Consider the following 27,950-nt stretch of genomic DNA (forward strand, 5'->3'; position numbering starts at 1 on the left):
GCAGCTTGGGCGGGACTTCTTGGTCTAGTATTAGGATGTCGTTTACAAGCGGTCTGTCTAGCTTTATGGGTTTCCTTCCCTGGAACATTAAACATTGACCGCTCCACGGAAAAAGGTCTTCTGTACCGAGCAAAGAGCCGTGAGGAGACAAGAACCCACCACCACACTTTTGTGTGAACAGTGACCCCGCTTGGAACGGGTTGTCAGCCGAGCATTCGAGCTCCGAGCCCTCCGTCCCCACAGCTCCCAGAGGCGGCTCCCTGGGCCTTATACGCATTCCACACCGCGGACATTCAGGTCCCAGATACTTCCGTGCAGGGCTGGCCTCAGGTCGGCTGAGCCCGCTCTACCTGCTTTTGTCACCGCTTCCCGCCGTCCCGCTCTGCCCACGGGTCCCATGGCGGCGCCGGCGCTGGTGAGTGGAGGGTGCCCAAGTGCGCTGGGGTCGCGGTCCGCATAGTGCCACTCTGTGATATTGGGAATCCCGGGCCTCTCCACCTTTCCGTCTTAATACGCTCGGATCTGGAGGTTCGGTGAGAATGGGGTGTGGGAACGACAGTGCTCATCAGTTCCAACCCAGGGTTCTGAATCCAGGCCAAGTGTTGTAAAGAGAGGCACCCATAATTGGCTCTAAGCTTATGGATTCACGGCCCTTGGCCTCTATTCCCTCGGGTCTAAAATTGAAGTGTTAACAACTTTTGTCTCTTGGTCGGAGGAACTGGAGAGGATATGCTTGTGACATGTGTCCTTGAGTGCTCAGCACAACCCAGAGAGCATCACTCTGGATATTGTTTCCGGGGAAGGACTCTCCTGGTCCTGCTGTTACCTCAGGCTTACCCCAGGTGGAGTTTGACCCTCAGACATCCCTGCCTCCGGCCTCAGCGCAGCTGTGAACTGGGAGACAGAGGAGACAGCCTGGAGAGCAGAAGTGGGGTGGGAGCAGTGTTTCTGGAATTGGCTGCTCCTCTAATTGGAGAAGGCAATGGCACCCCACTCCAGTACTTCTGCCTGGAAAATCCCATGGACGGAGGAGCCTGGTAGGCTGCAGTCCCTGGGGTCGCTGAGAGTCAGACAGAACTGAGCGACTTCACTTTCACTTTTCACTTTCATGCATTGGAGAAGGAAATGGCAACCCACTCCAGTGTTCTTGCCTGGAGAATCCCAGGGACGGCGGAGCCTGGTGGGCTGCCGTCTATGGGGTCACACAGAGTCGGACACGACTGAAGTGACTTAGCAGCAGCAGCATCAGCAGCTAATAGGAGTAGAAGTTCCCTGGACAGAGCAGAAGACAAGCCTCTCACCGAATTTCTCTTTGTAGGTACCATCTGGGTACAAGTCCATTGGCTTGCCACTGACGGTATCCATTTCCCCAACACATTTACTTATATTTCAAAAGTGAATCCATTACAATTTTCATTAATGACAGTGCATAGGAATGTTGTGTCTCAAGGGATGTAAACACATGGACAGGCCCTAAGTTATTCTTCGGCACACCACTTTGTTTGCTGTCGACAAAGCTCTGATCACCTTCAGAACTTTGCTTGTTTATCCATTTTTCCTGGCTTGCTCCCTAATTCATTCCAGCCTTATTCCACATCTGCTCGGAGAGGTTTTCCTGATTGCCCCATCTAAAGTCTCCTGTAATCTCTGTAGTCATCTTATTTTTCTTCATTTCGGAGCCCCTAAGGCCATATGACTTTATCTTGCTTATTTATTTAGTTCCTTGTCAGGTATGTGGGAGTTCCTGTCCCCAGGCTTAGAAGAATGCAGGACCTGTACCAAGTGTTCAGTAAGTGGTTGATGAATGAAAGATTCTACCTTCTGGAGCTGCCATGATACCTAGATCAAATCTAAATCCCCTATCATGGCTGGACCACAGGGACCTGGGTTCAAATCTTTTCCTTTCTCATTAGACATGTTACTCTGGGCAGCTTGACTTTGAGCCCCCATTTGCTGATTGTGAAATGGAGACAGTGATGGTGTTTACCTTATGGGCTGTGAGACGAATAATGAAACTCACAAATACACATTAAGCACTGACAAGTGCTGGGCACTGCACTTGTTTGCTTTATGAACATTTTCACTTTAATCTCTGCAAGAACCTGGTGAAGTTGGAACTATTGTTGTATTGATGTGGAAATTGAGGCTCGAAGAAATTAGCATGTTTTGGTTCAAAAGGTTGGATTTAAATCCCAAGAAGTCTAGGTACAGACCTAGATACTTTTAGTTGCTTTAACACAGCATCTGAAGCCCTGAGGTGCAGGCATAGAGGGCAGACCAGTGAGGCTCAGCTGCCACTGCTCTTAACCTTGCTTGGATTACAGCAACGGACTCACAGTCCACACAAGATTACTTTTGTTTTGCATCAGTCTCCAGTGGATTCCCATATAGGTGGCTTTTCTCTCTCACACTATTTGTATTCCGTCTACAGCACTATCTACCTCCCTCTTAAACCCAGCACAGAGCTGGGTTCTCAGGAGATACTCAGGGATTCAGGCCTTGGGTCTCTCTGAGTTTCTGTCACTAACCAAGCAGTAGGCTCTAATTTAATAGCTATACAGTCACCCCACCATCTCTGTTTGACTTTGCAGGCATTGATATCATTTGAAGATGTGGCCATAACCTTCACTGGGGAGGAATGGAGACATCTAGACCTGGCCCAGAGGACCTTGTACCAGGAGGTGATGCTGGAGACTTGTGGCCTCCTGGTCTCACTGGGTAAGGCTTTACCTCACATGTGGTACCGAGCCTCTTTCATTCCACCCTCTCTCTGAGCATGATCAGTTAAGAAGACCTAAGGAACCTGCCTTTGCTTCTCCCTCCAGCCTCAGCCTGTTCTGGTCTGACCGCCTTATGATTATTTTTATCATTTTAGTAGTAACCCTTTCACTTAGCCCCAGTGAACTAATATCTTTAAAGTGTGTAGAATAGAACTGGGAACTTAGAAAGTGTCATATAGGTATTTGTTATGTATAATAAATATACAAAATTATACAAATTACATATAAATATAATCATATACAAATTGTACAATAAAATTATACAAAATAATAAATCCCAAATGTTCTTCCATCTAAAGCTTAGTTGGCCACTTTATCCAGAAATGGTTACCTCTAACTGGGCTTTCCCTGCCTCGTGTCCATATAGTCTCTCCCAGGAGATCAGTCTTGTGAAGTAATTACAGTGTTTTGTGACAATTGTGAATAGTAATTGAAAGGAGGCATCTGGGGAATAGTATTCCAAGTGGAGGGACAAACATAAGCCAACTCCCTGAGTGGGCAGGGAGCTCAGGTCCAGCAGAGACAAAGAAGATCTGGTTCACCTTTTCCCCTGCCTCCTCACTGACCTTGGTGCCAGATATAGAGCAGACCTCAGTGAACATTTGCTAAGTGACAGCTGGGTGCACTCTGGCTTGCAGTACAGGATTTTCTAATCAGAGTTTCTGTGGTCCTGCTGCCTAAGTCATTGACTTCTCTTCAGAATCCTCCTATCTTTAAACCTTCACATTTGGCAAAATATATTTGGCTGTAATGTGCCAGAAAACCATATCATACAAGTTTCACCCTGAAAAAAGTTTATTACTTCACCTAATGAGAAGCCCTGTGGTGGTGCTGGCTCCTGGGTTCGTACCTCCCAATCCAATTCTCTGTTTGTCTGCTTTCTCTCTTTGGTCCAGGTCATCGGGCCAGCATCCCTGAAGTGGCCACAGGATGGTGTAGCAACAAATAGGGTTGCAAGTCCCCACATTCAGCCCTATCTTCCCAAACTGGATTTTTCTTCAGAATGGGTAGCAGTTTTAGGTCATGGCCTTCCTCAGACAACTGACTATCAGTTGATTTAGTCTAGTGTTTTCAGCCATCCTTGGGCACCAGAATCACCTGGTGAGGTTTGAAAACAACCAGTACTGTCTTTATGCCCAGAGATTTGGTTTAATTTGTTCTGTGTTTAGAACCAGGTGTGTCTAAGTAGTTCTGAAGCATGGGAAGGTTGAATCTTGCTAATTTAATTAGGGAAAGACTTCTGGAAGGAGGTGTCCCCTTTGGGGTTTCATAGTGGTATGTTCAAGGTGTTCACTCCTGTATACGTGAGATTTTCCCTTTTGTCTCTACCTGTATACCCATGCCCCATTTATTTCTCCATGTACAGGGCATCCTGTTCCCAAAGCAGAGCTGATTCACCTACTGGAGTATGGGCCAGAACTGTGGACAGTAAAGAGAGGCCTCTCCAGAAACACCTGTACAGGTGAGTGGCATGGCAGCTGGCAGACTGCTGGGGAGTGACTGGCATTCTGCCAGTCAGCCCCATTGAGTGGGCAGTGCTCCTTTCCATGGGCAGTTTCTTTCTGTGGATTTCTGGGGGTCTTGGGTGATCATGGAGTCCTTTTAACTGTGTTTCCTCTGTCTTCCCAATCCCATCACACTCTTTGCCTTTACTGGGGTTGAAATGTGCTATCCTGAGTAAGAGACAGGCTCTATACTTGGCCATTCAGAAGCATCAGGACCCTGGGGAAGTTGCATGATCTTCCTGTGCCTTTGACATACAAGTTAGGCTAAGTGGATGCTGCCTGCTGTAAGAGATAAACTCCAAAATCTTGGTGGCTCAGCAAAACTTGTTTTTCTCATTTGTGCCATGGTATAATGTATTCTTGCCTGGAGAATCGCAGGGACAGGGGAGCCTGGTGGGCTGCTGTCTATGGGATCGCACAGAGTCGGACACGACTGAAGCGACTTAGCAGCAGCAGAGAGTTCTGAACAAGAGTCTGTTTGATGTCTGACTGTTGGCAACTTTCAGCTCCCATGTCCACCTTTCCTTTCTGCCCTACCTGTGGGCAAACTGATTTTTAAAAAAGTCTACACCTTCCTTGGCACCTACATGGCATTCCAAGATGCAATCCCAGGCCCACCCTGTCACCACAGTAAAAACCAGGACCACTCACTCCCATTTTCTCAGACCACACAAGCCACTTTGTCCCTGCCTGGGTTCTACCCTACCTAATAGAAAATAAACTACCACAGAAAATAAAAAGAAAGATGAATAAAAGTAAAAGCTGGACTGTAGAGAAATAAACTTTTGCCAAGACTGAAAAAACAAAGATGCATATAAAAATAAAAAATGATATAAAGGAAAATAACTTAATGAACAGCAGTGCTGTGTTTTAAAAATTAATATAGTATATTTGATAATTTAGCTAGAGTGGATAAATACCTAGAAAAGTAGGAAAATCCCAAATTGGGGCAAGAAAAGTAGACAACTTGAATAAAGAAGTAGCCATCAAAGACATTAAAGCAGTTTTCAAAGATCTCTTCTTCAAAAAAAGCCTCAGGCCCAGATGGTTTTATCTTGCCTTTTGCCAAATATTCAAAGAACAAATAATCCCTACTGTAGGAGAGAATAAAAAGATAAGCTGCTCAACCTCACTGTCAAATGGATAACGATAATACATGGGGAAAAAAGGGCATTTCTATATAAGCACATCCTAATACTAAATCTAACAGTATTAAAAGAAATAGTACATCATGAATACTGTGTGTTTAATCCAAAAATGTAAGGTTATTTTCACACCTGAAGCTCACTGTAGGTGTTATGACATCAGTGGACTGAAAAGATGAGAAATTATCTTCCTTCATCAATGACTTACTGAACGCCTCTCTGTGCTGGTTGCCATTCTGTGAAGTGTGCGGATAGCTTCTTGAATCTGTGAATTAGGCCAACACATCACAGACTGACGGCAGACTGTGTTCTACAGCAGAAAATCTAAATACAAAGAACATGTGACTACATGTTGTACAAAGACTTAAGTTCAATGGGAATGGGAGGGTTGGGGAGGTGAAGGGGGGAAATTGAATTCATAGTAGAAATGCTGTGTCAGAGGATGTACAGGTTTGTAAGGCATCCAATATATACATATTGCCACATCAACCTCAATAAAGGTGTAATTTTAACTTTATCATGTTTTCAAGCTGTAAAACTGTTTTTATAGTGAAATCAGAAATTGTTCCACTGAGAGTCTGTAATATCTCTTGGTTCCCTTTCTGTGTTTAGATGGCAAAGGCATATAAAGTCATGAAAGACTGTGTACAATATGATATATACCTGATGTCTTATTTTAATAGTTATCAATTGAAATTGAAACTCCTACCCAGATATCTTTAGTCGATGAAGCATCAGGTGAGGTACTAAATATTAAATATCATATTTCTAAAAATTATTATGCTTTCACTTTTCACCTTCATGCATTGGAGAAGGAAATGGCAACCCACTCCAGTGTTCTTGCCTGGAGAATCCCAGGGACGGGGGAGCCTGGTGGCTGCCATCTATGGGTCACACAGAGTCGGATACGACTGAAGTGACTTAGCATAGCATAGCATAGCGTAATGTGGTCAGGATTCCCAAGTGACACAGTTGTAAAGAATCTGTGTGCCAATGCAGAAGACACATGAGATGTGGGTTTGATCCCCAGGTTGGGAAGATCCCCTGGAGTAGGAAATGACAGCCTGTTCCAGTATTCTTGCCTGGAAAATTCCATGGGCAGAAGAGCCTGGTGGAGTATAGTTCATAGGGTTGCAAAGAGTCAGACATGATTGAGCGACTGAGCACATACACACATAATGTGAGTCTGTAGGCAAATTCTGTACCACATATCTATTTAGGGACCAGGGGTATTCTGTTGTCAGTATGTGGCTGTAAGATTGCCCTGACATCATCCAACTGGCCAAAAGGAATAGGAGAGAAGGGGAGTAGTCATACCCACTTGCTCACATAGTCACTTCCATTCACCTTCCATTGCCTGACCCAAAGTAAGTGACTTAACAATATTCATGTATTATTACTCATAATGAATAGTGACTAATGGTATCTCAAACTACCTTCTGGATTCAGAAAAGAGTCATTTATTTTTCTGCAGATTACTATCTCCAACTCTAATTTGCATCTCACTCTTTTTCACCTCTATTCAATCATTTATCTGTACTGTACATCCCTGCAGGCATCCATGCTTCCATTTGTAAATGAGATATTCAGAAGCAGTCCCTAGCCTTGTCATCCTCTTGCTCGCCTGTCTTGTAAAATCTTAAGAGGGTGTTTGCCTTTGTCAGCCCCACATCAAATGTGTGGCTAGCACCAATGTAGATTTGTGATCGCTCCCCTCAGGTTGCTCAGCCAGCCAGTGAGTATCTCTGGCCAGCCCCTCCTCAGTCCACTGAGTCTGTCTCAAATCTTCACCCCTTTCTGCAGTTCTACATCTTCACTTGGAGGTTTCAAAGGCACTTCATACTCATCATGCCTAAGAAGGATCTCAAGATCTTGCCCACTCCTCTCATCTCTCCATTTCAGTCAATGGTCTTGCTGTTCAAGAAGTTGAGAAAACCAAAAACAAACTTGAACAACACCTCAATCTTCATCATGCCCATGAGGCAGCCATTCCTGAATCTTGATCATATTTCATCATATGTTTCTCCTGAATCTGTCACCTCCACCAGTTCCATGAGTTCCATCATTATCACCCTAGCCCAGGCTGCAATCATCTTTTGCCTCATGATGCTAACATAGGCCCCCCATGATCAGCTCTATGTCTCACATCCACTCCCCTGTCCACTTTTACCTTATTCCAAACATCACCACCTCCCCAGTCATTGAGATCTCAACATATGACCCAGTTCATTCAGAAAATAAAGGCGGTTCCCTTGTTTTTCTTGCTTTTTAATCCTTACTGACTTATCCCTGCAGCTTCCTTCTCACCTCTACAGAAGAGTTCTCATCCCTGGCCATGGGTAATCCCCCTAGCAGAGTCTAGGTCATACCTTCACCTACCTTCTCAGGTGTCTTAGTTATCTATTGCCAGATCGCAATGAGTGAGTAAAAATCACTCATTTAATATTAAAATATCACTCACTTATTATCTCATCTGTGGATCAGAAATCTAGGCACAGCTTAGCTTGATACCCTGCAAAGCTGTAGTTGTAGACAGTTTACAACACATCAGCTTACTTCTTCCGATCAAGTAATTTTGTAAGAGATTCCAGCAAGAGAGGTTCCACACATATACTTTATCTGTTACATCTTACATTCTACTGCCTTTGTTATATTCTAGTCTTTAGAAGTAAATTTTGCTAGGATTCAGCATGCGTGCGTGCTAAGTTACTTCAGTTGTGTCCAGCTCTTTGTGACCCCATGGATTATAGCCCACCAGGCCCCTCTGTCCATGGGATTTTCCAGGCAAAAATATTGGAGCAGGTTGCCATTTCCTTCTCCAGGGGATCTTCCTGACTCAGGACTGAATCCATGTTTCTTATGTCTTCTGTATTGGTAGGCGGGTTCATTACCACTAGTGCCACCTGGGAAGCCCAGGATTCAGGCAGAGGGTATCAAAACTTCGGGAACACCATGAGGAAGGGATTATGGGAAACCATACAGGAGTCTGCCCACTGCATCAGAGAACATGCTGCTTCATTTATTTCCTCCCTCTTCTATATCTCCATCTTCTCTCTGCTCAATAGAAAAAACATGCTGAAGTTTCTTGCAATTGTGGGAAACATTAAAAAAAAAAAAATGCTCTTGGCTCTCCAACAACATCCAAAAGTTGTTGACTCTATTTCAGCTGAACAACCAAGCTTTTTAGAGGACTTTTCTCATTCTCAGAAGAGACATTTACACAGACCTCTCCTTTACTAGTCAATATTTCCTTGAATTTTTGTACTGAGGTGTAATTTATACATAGTGAATGTATAAATCTTAAAGGTCCATCATTATGAAATTTTACATATATATAAACCAGCGTGTCCACTGCAAGTGTCAAGAACTGCAGTATTTCCAGCACCTCTCAGGCTTTTTGTGCTTCCCTCCTTGTTAATATCCCCTTCTACAAAATTAACCAGTATTTAGACTCTGTCACCATAGATTTAGGTTTTTTTTAAAAAATATTCATTTATTTATTTATTTGGCTGCACCAGGTCTTAGTTGCGGTATGTGGACTCTTTTAGTTATGCCATGCAAACTCTTAGTTGCAGCATAGGGGGTCTAGTCCCCTGACCAGGTGTTGAACCCAGGCCCCGTGCATTGCAAGCTTGGAGTCTTAGCTACAGACCACCAAGGAAGTCCCATAGATTAGTTTTGAAGGTTTATAAATGGAACCCCACAGTGCACAATATGGCCCTGCCTGTCTTCTTTTGATAATCATGGCTCTGGAATTTATCCATGTGGTTGCTTTTATTTGGAGTTAGTTTCTCACTGTGCAATAGCTCAGTGAATTAATAGATTACACATAACCTGTGTTCCTGTTGATGGACATTTGACTTTTCAGAATATTATGGAGAATGCTGCTATGAATATTCTTAGCCATATTTTTTGTTGCCTATAAGCACACATTTCTGTTGGGAGTATACATATGAGTAGACTGGCTGGATCATGGTGTAGTTATATGATTAGCTTTAAAAGAAACTACCAGTCAGTTTCAGAGTGACTGCACCATGTCACATTCCCACCAGCTATATGTAAGATCCCTCATTGCTTCACATTCTTGTGAGCGATTGGTATCTGCCTCTTTACTCTTTGAGGCCCAGTAGTGGTATTTCTCAGCACTGGAGTACTAAAAAAATGTTCTCACAGGTTATTGCTGACATTCTGATTAACCAATGTAGCAACTATAATAATGATAAGAGATAGTGGTCTACAATTTACAGAACATTTGCCATGTGCTTTTTCTCATGTCACCTTATTATGAACTAAACACCTGTGTCCTCCCAAAATCCGTATGTTGAATCCCTAGTGCCCCAGTGTGATGATCCTGGCCCTTTGGGTGGTGATTGGGTTTAGATGAGGTCATGAGAATGGAGCACTCATGATGGGATTAGTGTTCGTATACGAAGACAGGGACCACAGCCTTTCCTTAGTGTGGTGTGTGATGGTGGGGAAGAGAGGGAGAAGTCTTTGGTGTCTCTTATAAGGATCTGATCCTCTCAGGTCCCTACTTTTTTGACCTCACTTAACCTTAATTATTTCTGTAAAGGCCAGGCCCTACCTCCAAATACATTGGCAGTTAGGGCTTCAATACATGAATTTTGGGGAACACAAAAATTCAGTCCATCACAGAATTTGTCTTTTGAATAAATAAAGAGCTGTTCAGATAGTCTGTTTTTTCTTGTGTCAGTTTTGGTAATTTGAGTCTTTTAAGGAATTTATCTACTTCATCTAATTATTCTATCCATTACTTTTTAAGATTGTTTCATCTCAAAATGGTACATTTTATGTTATGTTTATTTTACCACAATTAAAAATTGCTAAAAAATAAGTTTAAGATACATACATATCATTTTTATAATGCCATGAAAAACTGACATTCTCAAAAAAAATTGTTTCATTGTACTCCTGTGTATATTTTGCTTTTTTATTTGAACATTATAAAAGTATCTGTTTATGTTATCTTATAGGATTTGTACTTTTCTTTCAATAGTACATTACTGAGATTCATGATGCATGTAACTATAGTTCGGTTTCCCTGATGGCTCAGCAGTAAAGAACCTGCTTGCCAGTGCAGGAGACACAGGTTTGGAAGATCCCTTGCCTGGGTCAGGAAGATCCTCTGGAGAAGGAAACGGCAATCCACTCCAGTATTCTTAGCTGGGAAATCCCACGGACAGAAGAGCCGGGCGGGCTACGGTCCATGGTGTTGCAAAGAGGCAAGACACAGCTTAGTAACTGAGCATGCACACAGCTATAGTTCACTCATTTTTTTTCTCCAATAGTCGTTTATATAACACCATGTATTCATCCATTTTCATGGAAATTTTCTTGTTTCTTATTTTTTGTACCCATACACAGTGGAGCCATGAAAATTCACATGTGTGTATTCTCACAAACAAGTGTAGGAATTTCTCTTAGAATATGCCTAGGACTGGAATTTGGGAATTATAAATTAAACAAAAGGAGAACTTTACTAGATGATGCCCTGTTGTGTTCTAACATGATTATTTATACCCACTTACACTTCACTTCCTCTGTATGAACAATTCCATGGATCTCCAACACTTGAAAGGTGTTTTCAATCAGATGAATATAAAATAGTCTCTCGTTGTGGTCTTAATTTGCCCATGAGTACCTCTTCATATGTTGATTAGTCAATACATAGCTTCTGTGAAATGTCAGTTCATAGCATGGTTCAGTTTTCATTTTGGGTGTGAAGTGTTGAAGTCTTCAGCTGTAATTGTAATTTTGGGTATTTCTCCTTTCAGCTCAGTTTTTAGTTTGTATGTTTTGAGGCTCTGATATTTGGTACATACAGATTTAGGGTTATTATGTCTTCCTGGTGGCTTGATCTTTTTGTCATTATATAATGTCCCTTTTGGTCCCATTTTCTTTGTTCTGTCATCTATGTTATCTGGTGTTAATGTAGGTCTGATGTTAACATAGCCATTTTTCTTGGATTGACTTTTAAAACATTAGTCATGTTGATTGGTCTTTTATAGTGAATGCTTCTGTATCTTGTTTTTGAATTCTTCCTTTTCCCCAAGATCTAAAAGATAGTCATTGTCACTATTTACTAAATGTTTTTAATCTTTAGCTTCTGACAATAAGTCTTAATCAATCTGGAATTAATTTTTTGCTTTGTGCAAGGTAGAAATACAACTTCATTTTCCTTCATTGTGGCAAATGATTTTTCTACATCCATTTATTAAATAGTCTTTTCTTATTCCCACTAGCCTCTCTGCTACTTCTGTCATATATCAAAATTGTGTGAATCCTCATGTGTTGAGCAAATTCCAAAAACACATTTCAGAGCTCCTAACTCTGTTTTTACCTTTGACACTTTGACAGCTTATGTTATATCTAGGCTGCATCACACTACTTTGTTATATATGATTTCATTATCATCCTGATTCCTCAAAGAGCAAGTCCTTTTGCTTTATTCTTCTTCAGAGATATCCTGGTCTCTGTTCTTTTATATAAATTCCACAATCAGCTTGCCCGTAACCATGAAAAACCCTATTGGGATTTATCCCAAGTTGTATTAAATTTATAATGAATTTGAGTGAAATTGGAAACTTTATATTATGAATCTCTTTTCAAATAAATCTTTATTGATGTGATATGTTTTCTAGTTATCTAAATGTTATCCATTTCAGTCTGTTCACTGAGTCTTTACTCAGGTATAGTAGACTGAATATGTCCACCCAATTGCTTATCTCTGACTCCCCACAACTTCTGCACAGTCCAGAATCCTAAGATTTTGTTTCTCCTCTGTTTCTGCCTCCCTCTCCACCATCCTGTCATTCTTTTCTTTTTGCCTGGCATTCAGCATTCTCTTAAGGCCCTGACCCTTTGAACTTTCAGTTGTCTAATACAGTTTTTCTCCTAATTCCTCTGTCAGGGAATTCCTACTCACCTTTGGAAATAAACTTATGTAGCACCTTGTCCTTGTAGCCTCCACTGACCTCTTTCTGTCTGCCATCTGGGCCAAGTTAGGTTCACCTTCTCTGTGCTGTTATAGCAGCATGAGATATTGGAACACAGTCATTATCATTATTCTGCCCACCCTTCCCCACTCTGGACAGTGAGGTGGAGTCTCCACTACAGATTTTCTGTTCCCTGCTGCCGCTTTTCTCCTTGGGTTACCTTTTAAAGATGTCAAGAGCCCAAGGATTAGTAAAGAAAGAGATTTTAAACTAGGGTTTAAGAGATGTAAAAATGCTGTAGATGGTAGAAGCTTTATTTTCATCTTCATTCTTCCACTAAAGTGGTCACTTATTTTGTTCTGTGTTGACATCACTAATAGGCACTTTTGTCATATTGGATTTCCTTCAGGTGAAAAAGCAAACCCCAAGACCACAGAGCTTACTGCTTCTCAGCTGGCCCTCACTGAGGAAGCCCCTTTTGAGGAACAAGTGACACATGGCACCTCAAGGGATTCCTGGCTGGGGCAAGCAAGGTATCAGGAAAAACTGTCAGAAATGCAAGAAGGGAACTGGAGGCCAGGAGCAGACCCCTACAAGGAGACATGCCTGAGGAAGTTGAGCCATAAACATGATGACTTTGAGACAGGTGATAGTCTTTGTTTAGGGATTTTACAGGAGCAAGTCAGTATACAAGATGCTCTGCATGAATGTGATTCCCAAGAACCAGGAAGAGACCTGGTTGTTGATGCAAGGAATAACCTCTATAAGTGCAAGGAATGTGGAAAAGATTTTAGCAAGAATTGGGCCCTTACTCGGCATCAACAGATTCACGCTGGAGTGAAGCCTTATGAATGCAGTGAATGTGGGAAAGCCTCTCGTTATATGGCAGACTTCATTCGACATATGAGGTTTCATACTGGGGAAAAGCCGTACAAGTGTATTGAGTGTGGGAAGGCCTTCAAACGCAGGTCTTACCTCACAGAGCACCAGCGTATTCATAGTGGAGATAAACCCTATGAGTGCAAAGAATGTGGTAAAGCTTTCACCCATCGCTCCTCTTTCACCCAGCATAATATGACTCACACTAGAGAAAAGCCCTTTTTGTGCAAGGAATGTGGGAAAGCCTTTTACTACAGCTCCTCCTTTACTCAACACATGAGGATTCACACTGGAAAGAAACTCTATGAGTGCAGCAAATGTGGAAAGGCCTTCACTCGCCAGTCCACTTTTATCCAGCATAATATGACCCACACGGGAGAAAAACCCTTTTTGTGCAAAGAATGTGGAAAAGCTTTCTGCCTCAACTCATCCTTCACTCAACATATGAGGATTCACACTGGAGAGAAACCCTATGAGTGCAGTGAGTGTGGAAAAGCCTTTACTCATAGATCTACTTTCATCCGGCATAAGAGGGCACATACTGGAGAGAAGCCCTTTGAGTGCAAAGAATGTGGGAAAGCATTTTGTGACAGCTCTTCCTTAATTCAACACGTGAGGATTCACACTGGTGAGAGACCCTATGAATGCAGTGAATGTGGAAAGGCCTTTACACACCATTATATTTTTATCAGACACAATAGGACCCATAGTGGGAAAAAACCTTTGGAGTGTAAAGAATGTACAAAAGCCTTTTACTATAGCTCTTCCTTTACTCGACACATGAGGATTCACACCGGGGAAAAGCCTTATGTATGCAGAGAATGTGGAAAGGCCTTCACCCAGTCTGCAAATTTTGTTCGGCATAATAGGATCCACACTGGAGAAAAGCCCTATGAGTGCAAAGAACGCGAGAAGGCCTTTTGTGACAACTTTGCCTTAACTCAACATGTGAGAACTCACACTGGAGAGAAACCCTTTGAATGTGGTGAATGTGGAAAGGCCTTCAGCCACAGTTCATCCTTCACTCACCATCAAAAGATTCACACCAGAGTTTAGAAGATGGAGGAAGGCCTTGTACAAGTTTGCTCACTTCAGGCAATTTAGGTGAACTCATACAGGTGAAGTACCTTTCCTTTTGAATATAACTATTCAGGGGTCTTTTGGCCAGAGAAATATCTTACTCAGTGTCAGAAGAGAAACACTAATTATCATCTCTGTGAAAGCTTTCTATGGCAGGTCATCTGAAGGGTCATACTAGAAATTGACACTGGCTACAGCTTTACACTACATCTGAGAATCCATAAGGGAGACTCAGTGGTTGTCATGCATTTGGGGAAAATGTCAGTAACAGTTCTTCCTATGTTTATTATAAATCCATCTCAAGAGCATTTAACGAGATGTAGAAGAGAGGAAAGAGAAATGCATGTGTGTCTTTTTTTCAATCTCCCTGCCGAGCTTATGACAATTTGTCATTTGTATAGCGGCAGGGGAGGGGCTGAAAGGGGAGAGATCTAAGGCCTCATCCCCTTTATGTATTTTTTTATATTCACAGTCAGGAGAGTTGGACCATTGGGATGTTAGCTCTGCTAACGTTTATTGAAAGTTATTTGTTACAAAACATTGACATGTAACATGTCAATGTCATGTCTACCATTGAGCATAAGGCCTGAGTCTTGAAATACATATACATACATCATATGCAATCAGTTCTTGTTATTCACGGTAGTTATAGTCTATAGTTCAGTTCAGTTCAGTCGGTCAGTCGTGTCCGACTCTGTGCGACCCCATGAATTGCAGCACGCCAGGCCTCCCTGTCCCATCACCAACTCCCGGAGTTCATTCAAACTCACGTCCATCGAGTCCGTGATGCCATCCAGCCATCTCATCCTCTGTCGTCCCCTTCTCCTCCTGCCCCCAATCCCTCCCAGCATCAGAGTCTTTTCCAATGAGTCAACTCTTCACATGAGGTGGCCAAAGTACTGGAGTTTCAGCTTTAGCATCATTCCTTCCAAAGAAATCCCAGGGCTGATCTCCTTCAGAATGGACTTCTTCAACACCACAGTTCAAAAGCATCAATTCTTCGGTGCACAGCTTTCTTCACAGTCCAAATCTCACATCCATACATGACTACTAGAAAAACCATAGCCTTGACTAGACGGACATTTGTTGGCAAAGTAATGTCTCTGCTTTTTAATATGCTATCTAGGTTGGTCATAACTTTCCTTCCAAGGAGTAAGCGTCTTTTAATTTCGTGGCTGCAATCACCATCTGCCGTGATTTTGGAGCCCAGAAAAATAAATTCTGATACTGTTTCCACTGTTTCCCCATCTATTTCCCATGAAGTGATGGGACCAGATGCCATGATCTTCGTTTTCTGAATGTTGAGCTTTAAGCCAACTTTTTCACTCTCCTCTTTCACTTTCATCAAGAGGCTTTTTAGTTCCTCTTCACTTTCTGCCATAAGGGTGGTGTCATCTGCATTTCTGAGGTTATTGATATTTCTCCTCTATAAGTTCACCATAAACACTGAATTAGTGAATACTGAACCATTGCATCTAGTGGCAATACAGATTTAGGTGCCTGTGAGCATCTGTTCACATTTTCGTCAACCGATCAATACATAATCCTCTATGGAATTTTTTTTTTTTCTGTTTTAGAACACCTTATTTAATAAATGTTTCTGAGAAGTTACATCCAATATTTCATTGTATTAAAAATACTTCAATGACATCATTTTTGTATATTCTGTTGTTACTGTACTGCTTTTACTCTTTTCACTCCAACATACACAAACAATACATATATGCAGTACTCTTATACAGTAAACACATAAACACTGTATAGTATACTATGTTGTACAGTAGATCATGCAAATAAAGTTCTAGAAAAAAAGATTTGGAGAAGGCAATGGCACCCTACTCCAGTACTCTTGCCTGGAAAATCCCATGGATGGAGGAGCCTGGAAGGCTGTAGTCCATGGGGTTGCTGACTGAGCGACTTCACTTTCACACATTGGAGAAGGAAATGGCAACCCACTCCAGTGTTCTTGCCTGGAGAATCCCAGGGATGGGGAAGCCTGGTGGGCTGCCATCTATGGGGTTGTACAGAGTCGGACATGACTGAAGTAACTTAGCAGTAGCAGAAAAAAAGATTAAACTTAATTAAATATTAACATTAAGACTCTAATTTTGATAGAACTGCAGGATGTGTGATAGGGCAGTGCACTGAAGTGGGTAAATCTCTTGACCTTGGATTGACCCAGGACAACCAAAGGAGAGGACGATGCTTTGTTTTGCCTTCTCTTCCAGGTCTTAGTTGGTGGTTTCTACTTACTTCTCTGCCAAAGTTTCTTCCACATCTTCCATCATATCATTTGAAGTCTTTTTTACTTATATGCTTTGTGATATGCATTATGTGTTTGACACTGTCCTTTATATTTTCTGTAATACCTTTAAGTCTGAAAAATTTCAGGCAGTCTAGCCAAACATTTTCCCAACAGTTAATGATAGTAGTCTGCTTATTAATTATCCCAGGTTGTGCCAACACAGTGACAGTGCATATACTGACAGACACCCAGTAGTCCATCCTCGTGGTTTCTTTGTTGGTGTTGAGAGTTTTGCTATAAAGCTCCCTTAGGTTGTGCTTTTATTATGCTCTGATTGAATGGTTGGATAACATAGAATTTAGGGGCATGAAAAGAACATCTAGGTTGGAGTGGGCATTTTCAACTTCTTCATGGCAATGGATTGGGGCATTATCCAAAATTAATTAAACCTTGGAGGCAAGGTTTTTGCACTGGAAATAGCATTCAGTTTCTTGGATGAGCAGTTGTGGAACAAGTCCCATAATGTTTCTGCTATCACTCAAACTTTTTTATTCCACCTACAATGGACTGTCATATGGTTCAGATTTTTCTTTTCAAGTCTGGACATGGGGCTCTTGACAACACTAGGGGTTTTGTACTTAGTTGCCCTTGGCATTCACACAATAGCACAATTGTGTGTAATACTTGAATAATTCAAAGTCAGGCTTTGAAAGCCATTTGCATTATATAGCTTCATTTGCCAACAGCCTTGTAAGCAAGCCTGTCTCATTAGCATTTAAATCTGTTCTTCTATATAGCATTTATTATTTGTTGACATTTTAGTGATAGCCACTGTGACAGGTGTGAGATGTTACCACATTGTATTTTTCATTTGCATTTCTCTAATAATTAGCAGTGAAGTGAAGTGAAAGTCACTCAGTCATGTCAGACTCTTTACTACCCCATGGACTATACAGTCCATGGAATTCTCTAGGCCAGAATACTGGAGTGGGTAGACTTTCCCTTTTCCAGTGGATCTTCCCAACCCAGGGATCAAACCCAGGTCTCCCTCATTGCAGATGGATTCTTTACCAGCTGGGCCACAAGGGAAGCCCAATAATTAGCAGTGATGAGCATCTTTTTGTGTTTTGTGCCTGTTTAAAAAAATTTTTTTTATTAGGGTATAATTGCTTCATCTGTGCCTTGTTTTAAGTGATTGATTTTTCTTCTCATTTTAGGTTATATTTTCCTGCTTCTGTGTGTCACTGTTTATTTTTAATTGGATGTCAGACATTGTGATTTGGAAATATTTTTGTATTTCTGTAAGTATTTTAGTAGGGACACTGACATTCTTACCAAAAAAGTTACATAAATTGACAACTCTGGCAATGCCTATGAAAGGTGAAATCCTCAGAAGGGCCATCAAGATCTCTCTTATTTCTCTGCATTTTGGTGCCTGTGGGTCTGTCCTCATACATGTCTCCTAGGTGTTCAAGTGATCACTGTGATCAGCTTTTATGTTTTAATAAAATGAAACTTTATCAAGGTTACCTTATCTGTACAATTACAAATAATAATCTCTATCCTTCCTTCTTCTACTTCTGTTGGTCTGATATGTGGAAGTATAACTGGATTGCCTGTAGCACCAAGCTGTCAGTTCTGTCTTTAACCAGGTACTACCTGGGAGTCTACATCTGGCCTAGGGGTGTGGGTTAAGGCTCCCCAAAGGGTTTTTTATGTTTGTTTGTTTGTTTTAATATGAATCAGTTTCCACCATGGGAAATCTGTGCAGTTTTACACAGATTCTGAAATCTCTGGTTCTGGGCTCCTGTGGAGAAACTGGAAGACCTTGCAGTACAAGCTGGATGCCTGCAACACTAACTCCTGGAGGTGGAATCCACTCTTCAGTGTACCATAGCCATGCCCAGCATTTGTTCCCTTTTTAATGACCCGTCTGTCCCCGGGGCATTGGGAGGGTGCCCGTTTGTTCTTAGGAAATCCAAACCCCTATTATATCCAGAAAGATATCTTAGGCTCCATTTCCTCCCCTCTCTGTTGTGAATGCTCTCCCAGCCATCCTAAACTAGCTCTACCCAACAGACCTTCTTTCCCTCCCTAAAGCCCGGTCTGTCCAGTTATCAGGACTTTGTTCAGATATTCCTCTCTGCCAGGTCCTGAGAATTTTTTTTCTCATAGATTTCCAGGTGATGCTGAAGTTGCTGGTCAAGGGGCCACATATTGTAAACTACTGATCCATTCACTTATTTAAAAATTCAGATATTCTCTGAACATTTCTGGTGTCTATGTCTTGAGTCTTATTTTATTGCCTTAATTCCCATAATATTTACAACCAGGAAATGGGTTGTAATTTTCCATATCAATTACAAAATTTAAACCATTACATAATATAACAAACTAAGGTCAACAAATGATTGTAAACTTAATTATTTTCTCATATAAATACTAATTATTGAGTAATCCCTGTATGAGACTATTATTCTTACAAAGAAAAATTTAAAGGAGAAATAAAATTATAAACAATGAAGCAATTCTTTACAAATTGGAACCTGCCACCCTTCCAGAAAGTTAGATTTTTCTCAATGTAATCTGTGAGCACTTAGAAACTTTGTGTAATTTCCATTAACTTGTCTACTAGTGGGCCCTAATAGAGATAGGTTAGCTCAGTTCCAAAAGTATCTCTTTTGGAGATAAAAGCTAGCAGTTATGGTTTGTGGCAGTCTGAAAATCACCCTGAAATATACATGATCTTACATGGGATTTAGATAATTTGCTTAGGATTCTCCTTGTTGCCATACTTCTGTTAGAATCAAAGACGTAGCATCTAATTTCACAAGAATAAGAAAGGCTAACTATGTATTATATATTGGGGTTTTTTCTTTCATTTTTTATTGCAGGATATAATAAATTTTTATGATTTTTAACCATTTTAAAATATACAATTTAATAGTATTAAGTACATTCACAAGGTTGTACATCCACTAGCACTATCCATTTCCAGAAGCTTTTCATCATCCCAAACAATAACTCTATCAATTAAACAGTAACTCCCACCTTGCCCTAAGTCCTTGGTAACCTATTTCTACTTTATTTCTCTATGAATTTGCCTATTCTAGGTATCTCATATAAATGGAATCATACAATATTTGCCTTTTTTGTGTACGGCTTAATCTCATTTAGCATAATGTTTCCAAGGTGCATCTATTGTAGACTGTTTAGAATTCCATTCCTTTGAAGGTTGAAAAATATTTCATTATATGTACATGCCATATTTTGTTTATTCATTAATCTATTAATGAAAATTTGGGTTGTTTTCTGCCTTTATGGCTATTGCAGATAATACTGGTATAAACATCTGTGAATGATTATCTGAATCCTTAGCAATTGAGTCCTGCTTTCAAGTATTTTGAATATATATTTGGGATTGACAGAAAATATTCTATATATAACTTTTTGAGGAACCACCATAGTTTTTCCCATGATGGTTTTACCATTTTACATTCCCATAAGCAATGCAATGGGTTTCAATTTCTCCACAACCTCACCAACACTTGTTTGCCTCCCGTGCCCTTTTTTCTACTATAGCCATCCTGGTAGTGGTTTTGTATTCAATCTTAGTCAAAAAGCCAAGAAGCAATTTATTATGGGTTTCATTTGCACTTCCCTAATGACTAATTCGGAGAAGGCAATGGCAAACCACTCCAGTACTCTTGCCTGGCAGATCCCATGGATGGAGGAGCCTGGTAGTCTGCAGTCCATGGGGTTGCTAGGAGTAAAAGGACACGACTGAGTGACTTCACTTTGACTTTTCACTTTCATGCACTGGAGAAGGAAATGGCAACCCACTCCAGTGTTCTTGCCTGGAGAATCCCAGGGACAGGGGAGCCTGGTGGGCTGCCATCTATGGGGTTGCACAGAGTTGGACACGACTGAAGCGACTTAGCAGCAGCAGCAGCAATGATTAATTATGCCAACCATTTTTCCATGGTTAGTCGTTTATATATATATTTTGGAGAAGTGTCTGTCACTAGTATTCTGAGTATGTCTGCATCCATATTCACAAGGGATGTTGGTCTATAGTTTTTTGTTTCTGTTTTTTTCCTTGTAGTGTCTTTGTCTGATTTTGGTGTCAGGGCAATTCTGGCACCATAGAATGAAATAGTATTTCCTCTTCTGCAGTTTATTCAAAGATTGTCTTTTCCCCTTGAATGGTCTTATCATCTGTGTTGAAAATTGACTGTATATATGAGGTTTTATTTCTGGGCTGTCTCTTCTATTTCTTTGGTCTGTATGTCTGTCCTTATGTTAGTGCCAGACTTTTTTTTTCATGTGTACTGAGTTATCACTTCTTTTTATTTATTTATTTTTGGTTGCTCTGGGTCTTCATTGCTGTGCATGGGCTTTCTCTAGTTGTGGTGAGTTGGGGCTACTCTACATTACTCTGCACAGGCTTCTCATTGTGGTGATTCCTCTTGTTGTGAAGCACAGGCTCTAGGGCACGCAGGTCTCAGTAGTTGTGGCTCACGTGAGTTCAGTAGTTGCGGCTTGTGGGCTGTAGAATGTGGACTGTAGAGTGTGGGCTCAGCAGTTGTGGTTGCAGGGGCTTAGTTTCTCTGTGTCATGTGGAATCTTCCCAGACCAGGGATCCAACCAGTGTCCCTGCATTGACAGGCAGATTTCCTATCCACTGTATCACCAGGGAATTCTGTTAAGTTTTGAAGGTTTTTTTTTTTTTAATATAAATTTATTTATTTTAATTGGAGGCTAATTACTTTACAATATTGTATTGGTTTTGCCATACATCAACATGAATTCGCCACGGGTATACATGTTTTTAAAGGATTGTTTTTAATTATTTGGGGCCCTTTGAAATTCCATATGAATTTGGGAATTCTTTCCCATTTCTGCAAAAATGGGCTTTTGATAAAAATTGCATTAAATCTGTGTTATCTTTTGGGTAATATTGATATCTTAACAATGTTAAGACTTCCTATTTTATTTTGAACATGAGACATCTTTCCATTTATGTAGGTCTTTATTTTCATTCAACTATTTTTTTTTTTCCCAGCATTCAAATCTTTTACCTTCTTGGTTAGAGTTATTACTAAGTATCTTATTCTTGTAGGTATGGTTGTAAAATACAAGGAGCTTCCTAATTTTCTTTTGGGGTTGTTCATTGCTGTTCTATAAATACACTAATGATTCTGGGGTGTTAGTTTTCCCTGCAACTTTGTTGAATTCATTTATTAGCTTTATTAGTCATTGTGAATTCTTTGGGATTTTTAATGTATAGGATCATGTCATCTGCAAAAAGAAAAAAAAGAGAGAGAGAGATCATTTTACAACTTCCTTTCCACTTTAGATGACTTTTTTTCCCCCTTGTCTTATAGCTCTGGGTAGAACTTCAAGTACAATGCTTAATAGTAACTGTGAAAGCAGGTATCCTTCCTTGTGTTTTTCTGGTCTTAGGGGGAAAGCTTTCAGTCTTTCACCTTTGAGTATGATTTTAGCTGTAGGTTTTTCACAAATAACTTTATCATGTTGAGGAAATTTTCCTCTATTTTGAGTTTTCTGAGCATTTTCATCATGAAAAGTTATTGGGTTTTCCAGATGTCTTCTCTACATAAATCATGATGAGTAAGTGGTTTTTTCCCATTCATTTTATTAATGGGAAGGATTACATTGATTAATTTTCTTATGTTGAACCACCCTTGCATTGCTGAGGTAAATTCCATTTGCTTATGGTGAGTAAACCTTTTAATATGCTGTTGGATTTAATTTGCTAATATTTTGTTGAGGATTTTTGCATCTGTATTCATAAAGGACATTCATCTGTAATTATCTTTCCCTGTGATGTCTTTATCTGTCTTTGGTATCAGAATAATACTGGCCTCATAGAACAAGTTAAGGAGGGTTTCCCTTCTTCAGTTCTTTTGTTTTGTTTTGTTTTTGTTTTTTGAAGTTTAAGAAGGACTGGTGTTAATTCTTCATTTAAATCTTGGTAGAATTCACTGGTGTAGCAGTCTGGTTCAAAGCTTTCTTTGTCAGGATGTTTTTGATTATGATTCAATCTCTTTACTTCTTATAGGTCTGTGGAAATCTTGTATTTCTTCTTGAGTCAGTTTAATTTCTTTTGCAAGGAATTTTTCCATTTTTTCATATTTATCTAATATGTTGGTATATAATTGTTCATATTTTGTCCTATAATTCTTTTTTATCTCTGTAAGGTTGGTGGTAATATCTCCATTTTCATTTCTGATTTTAGTTATTTGTATTTTCTGTCAGTTTTGGTAAAGGTTTATCAATTTTGTTGAACTTTTCAAAGAGCCAGTATTTGGTTTTGTTGATTTTCTCTTTTGTTTTTCTACTTTCTATTTGGTTTATCTCCACCCTATTTTTTGTTATTTTCTTCCTTCTGTAGCTTTTGGTTTCAGTTCAGTTCAGTCGCTCAGTCGTGTCCGACTCTTTGTGACCCCATGAATTGCAGCATGCCAGGCCTCCCTGTCCATCACCAACTCCCGGAGTTCACCCAGACTTACGTCCATCGAGTAGGTGATGCCATCCAGCCATCTCATCCTCTGTCATCCCCTTCTCCTCCTGCCCCCAATCCTTCCCAGAATCAGAGTCTTTTCCAATGAGTCAACTCTTCGCATGAGGTGGCCAAAGTTTGTCTTTTTTATAGTTCCTGAAGGCAGAAGTTAGGTTATTGATTTTTGATTGCTTTTTTATGTAGGCGATTACTGCTACAAATTTCCCTCCTAGCACTGTTTTTGCTCTGTACCTTAAATGTTGGTATGTTGTGTTTTCATTTTCATTAGTCTTTAAGTATTTTCTGATTTAATTTCTGCTTTCTTCTTTGACCCATGGATTGTTGTCTTAGTGCACTCAAACTGCTGTACAAAATACAAAAGATTGGGTAGCTTATAAGCAAATTTATTTTTCACAGTTCTTGATGCTGAAAGCCTGAGATCAGGGTGCCCGGATTGTCAGCCTCTCTTTCTGGTTGCAGACTTCTCAATGAGTCCTTTAGTGGCAAAATGGGCTAGACAGTTGTTGTTCCATCGCTGCATTGTTGCAGCACGCCAAGCTTCCCTGTCTTTCACTAACTCCTGGAGTTTGCTCAAATTCATGTCCATTAAGTTGGTGATGCCATCCAATCATCTCATCTGCTGCCCCCTTCTCCTCCTGGCTTCAATCTTTTGCAGCATCTGGGTCTTTTCTAGTGAGTCAGCTCTATGCATCAGGTGGCCAAAGAATTGGAACTTCAGCTTCAGCATCAGTCCTTCCAATGAATATTCAAGGTTGATTTCCTTTAGGACTGACTGATTTGATATCCTTGCTGTCCAAGGGACTCTAAAGAGTCTTTTCCAGCACCCCAGTTTGAAAGTATCAATTCTTTAGTGCTCAGCCTTCTGTACGGTCCAACTCTCATATCCATACATGACTACTGGAAAAACCATAGCTTTGATTATACAGACTTTTGTTGGCAAAGTAACATCTTTGCTTTTTAATACACTATGTTTGTCATAGCTTATCTTCCAAGGAGCAAACATTTTTTAATTTCATGGCTGCAGTCACCATCTGCAGTGATTTTGGAGTCTAAGAAAATAAAGTCTGTCACTGTTTCCATTGTTTCCCCATCTATTTGTCATGGAGTAATGGGACTGGATACCATGATCTTAGTTTTTTTAATGTTGAGTTTTAAGCCAGCTTTTTCTCTCTCTCATTTTCATTGGGCTTCTGTGGTGGCTCAGACAGTAAAGAATTTGTCTGCAATGCAGGAGGCCCAGGTTTGATCCCTGGGTTGGGAAGATCCCCTGGAGAAGGAAACGGCAACCCAATCCAGTATTCTTGCCTGGAAAATTCCATGGACAGAGGATTCTGGTGGAGTACAGTCCATGGGGTTGCAAAGAGTTGGACACGACTGGGTGACTAACACACTTCACTTTCATCAAGAGGCTCTTTAGTTCCTCTTCACTTTCTGCCATTAGGGTGGTGTTGTCTGCATATCTGAGGTTATTGATATTTCTCCCAGGAATCTTGATTCTAGCTTGTGCTTCATCCAGCCCAGCATTTCACATGATGTACTCTGTATATAAGTTAAATAAGTAGAGTGACAATATGCAGCCTTGACATACACTTTTCCCAATTTTGAATGAGTTTATTGTTGCTTCTAATTGTGCTTCTTGACCTGCTTACAGATTTCTCAGGAGGCAGGTAAGGTGGTCTGGTATTCCTGTCTCTTAAAGAATTTTCTTCAGTCTGTTGTGATCTACATAGTCACAACAAACTGAATGAAGCAGAAGTAGATGTTTTTCTGGAATTTTCTTGCTTTTTCTATGATGCAACAGATGTTGGCAATTTGATCTCTGGTTCCTCTGCCTTTTCTAAATCCAGCTTGTACATCTGGAAGTTCTCGGTTCACATACCATTGAAGCGTAGCTTGAAGGATTTTGAGCATTGCCTTGCTAGCATGTGAAATGAGTGCAACTGTGTGGTAAGTGTGAACATTCTTTGGCATTGCCCTTCTTTGGATTGGAATTAAGAAACCTTTTCCAGTCCTGTGGCCACTGATGACTTTTCCAAATTTGCTGGCATATTGAGTGCAGCACTTTAACAGCATCATCTTTTAGGATTTGAAATAGCTCAGCTGGAATTCCATCACCTCCACTAGCTTTGTTCTTAGTGATGCTTCCTAAGGCCCACTTGACTTCACATTCCAGGATGTCTGCCTCTAGGTGAGTGATCACATCATCATGGTTATCTGGGTCATTAAGACCCTTTTTTGTACAGTTCTTCAGTGTACTCTTGCCACCTCTTCTTAATATCTTCTGTAAGATCTCATTTATAAGAGAACTAATCTGATTCATGAGGGTTCCACCCCTCTGACCTAAGCACCTCCCCAAAGCCCCACCTCCTAACACCATCCAATTGGCTAGTAGGATTTCATCATATGAATTTTCAGGACATAGCAGTTGTTTAAGAGTGTGCACTTTAATTTCCATTTGTGATTTTTCCAGTTTTCCTTATTCATTTCTAATTTCATCCTGTTGCAGTCACTTAAGTTACTTTGTGTGATGATACAATAATTTAGGGAGAATGTTTCATGTTCATTTGAGAAGAATGTATATTTTGCAGTTTTCAGGTAGAGTGTCACTTCTCTGTTAGATTTTTAAAATTGATTTGTTCAAGTCCTCTGTTTCTTTACTTATCTTCTGTGTGGTTGATCGATCCATTACTGAAAGTAGGGTATTGAAATCTCCCACTCTCTGTCTTTTGACTGGTGAGTTTAATCCATTTACATTTAATTACTGGATCGGAGGAACTTCTGTCAATTTGTTCATCATTTTCAAATGCCTTATAACTTCTTTACCCCTCATTTTCTTCATTATTGTCTGAGGAATTGTTGTCAGACACTACAATGAACTTTGTAAGGTAGACATTAGTCTCTCTGGCTGGAATATATTGGAGACATTCTAGGCTGAATGAATCAAAGGGAATACTTGGTTAAGGGAATATTTTTTTGTTCAAGGAGGCATGAGAAGATCTGTGTGATTGCCAGAAGAATTTTGGTCTTCTGAGACACAATACTGCCAAGGAGGTAACTGCATGCCTTTCACTAGATCTACAAATTCAGCCTATGTTCCTGAGATGTGTGACTCTGGGATATTTGCTAATACTGCCTGAGTCTCAGGTTGCTGACTGTGTCATAAAAATGATTATAATATTTATATAATAGTCTGTGGGAGGATTAATAAAAGTAAGAAAAACACACTGAATGACTTACATGTGCCAGGCACTCCATTGTTTGCTTTATGCGTAAATTCTCAAAACCATCTGATAAAATGGAAACTATTTCTGTTTGGGTGCAGAAGTCAAAACTTGAGAAGTAAATTTCCTTAGATTAATGGAAAGCAAGTGCCAGTATCAATAGGCTGATTCAAACTTGGAAATTTGGGTCTAGAACTGGGAAATTTAATTGCTTGAATGCTGCAAAGTCCTTAGCATACAGTGCAGGTATACAGTGCACCATACATAGCCATGAAACTAACCACTGCTGATAACAATGTTGTTTGTTGCCATTATATTTTTTCCTGGTTAATCTCTAATGCCAGAGCTTACTTTCTGTGTCTCTCAAGCCACACAACTTTGTCATTGTCTTTCATCAGTGAAATCATAGACATTTCTTTTCTCTGACATAATTGCATCCTGTTTAAAAGACAGTGTGTGACTCTTCTTTGGTGTCAAACACAAAGCTAGCCTCCCACAAAGTGCTGTGATATGTGCCTTAGTTCTTTCAGGATCTTTATGAATGACTGCACAAGTGTCTCTAGCAACATCTGACAAGCCCAAGGTTATTGAAGCTACTCTCACTTTCCAGGCATCAATGATCTTCAATAACATGAAGGTCCATCTAGTCAAAGCTATGGTTTTTCCACTAGTCGTGTATGGATGTGACAAGTGGACCATAAAGTTGAGCACCAAAGAATTGATGCTTTTGAACTGTAGTGTTGGAGAAGACTCTCGAGAGTCCCTTGGACTACAAGATCAAACCTGCCCATCCTAAGGGAAATCAGTCCAAAATATCCACTGGAAGGACTGATGCTGAAGCTGAATCTCCAATACTGTGGCCACCTGATGCAAAGAATTGACTCATTGGAAAAGACCCTGGTGCTGGGAAAGACTGAAGGCAGGAGAAGGGGATGACAGAGGATGAGATGGTTGGATGGCATCACTGACTCGATGGACATGAGTTTGAGCAAGCTCTGGGAGTTGGTGATGGACAAGAAAGCCTAGTGTGCTGCAGTCCATGGGGTCACAGTCAGACATGACTGAGCTGAACTGAACTGAACCTCCATTCAGGAACAGTGAGGGCAGTTGCACTCAACCCAGAGGACCTTGTACTGAGAGGTCATGCTCAAGTCCTTTAGGCTTCTGATACTGGGTAAAGCCTTACTCTACTCCATACAGGGATCTGAAGACTCTTTCATTCTGCTCTTTCTCCAAAACACATGTGTAGTATACCCTCCCAACTACCTGTAGCCATGCTGTGTTCTTGTCTCCTCAGGGTATTTTGGATAATAAATATATTCTCCTGCAAGATGGTTCAGTTACCAAAGGAAGATTTGTTGGAAGGAAATGGGAGTGTCTTGTAAAAGCTACCAAAAGGTGAATCAATAAGTAAGTTGTGACAAGTGATTATGAAAACCCACTAGAAGATGTGACATTTGAGACCAGAATAATGCAGTCATGTGAAGAAAATGATGAAATCAATAGCTAATATTTAAATGCTTTTGAGGTACAAAGCATTTTATACCAATTAACCTACTTAATCTTCATCATAATCCTGAGATATCATTTTA

The 27,950-nt window shown here is 40.5% G+C and overlaps 1 protein-coding gene across 2 annotated transcripts; it reads left to right on the plus strand.

Annotated features, from left to right (window-relative positions):
* On the plus strand, positions 1-27,059 carry ZNF599 (zinc finger protein 599). 2 transcript variants are annotated; one of them, XR_003506324.1, is made up of 5 exons: positions 1-415; positions 2,592-2,718; positions 4,147-4,242; positions 12,796-14,383; positions 26,123-27,059. XR_003506324.1 is itself a non-coding variant. In XM_027514243.1 (4 exons), exons 1-4 carry the CDS (start codon positions 398-400, stop codon positions 14,319-14,321), a joined length of 1,767 nt encoding a protein of 588 aa, XP_027370044.1. In that variant the 5' UTR covers positions 1-397; the 3' UTR covers positions 14,322-15,071. The 2 variants fall into 2 exon arrangements, 1 of the variants encoding a protein (XP_027370044.1); XM_027514243.1 differs by lacking the exon at positions 26,123-27,059 and having other exon boundaries at positions 12,796-15,071.
* The last annotated feature ends 891 nt before the right edge of the window (positions 27,060-27,950 follow it).

The sequence above is a fragment of the Bos indicus x Bos taurus genome, chromosome 18, assembly GCF_003369695.1.
Source record: "Bos indicus x Bos taurus breed Angus x Brahman F1 hybrid chromosome 18, Bos_hybrid_MaternalHap_v2.0, whole genome shotgun sequence".
Lineage (NCBI taxonomy): Eukaryota > Metazoa > Chordata > Mammalia > Artiodactyla > Bovidae > Bos > Bos indicus x Bos taurus.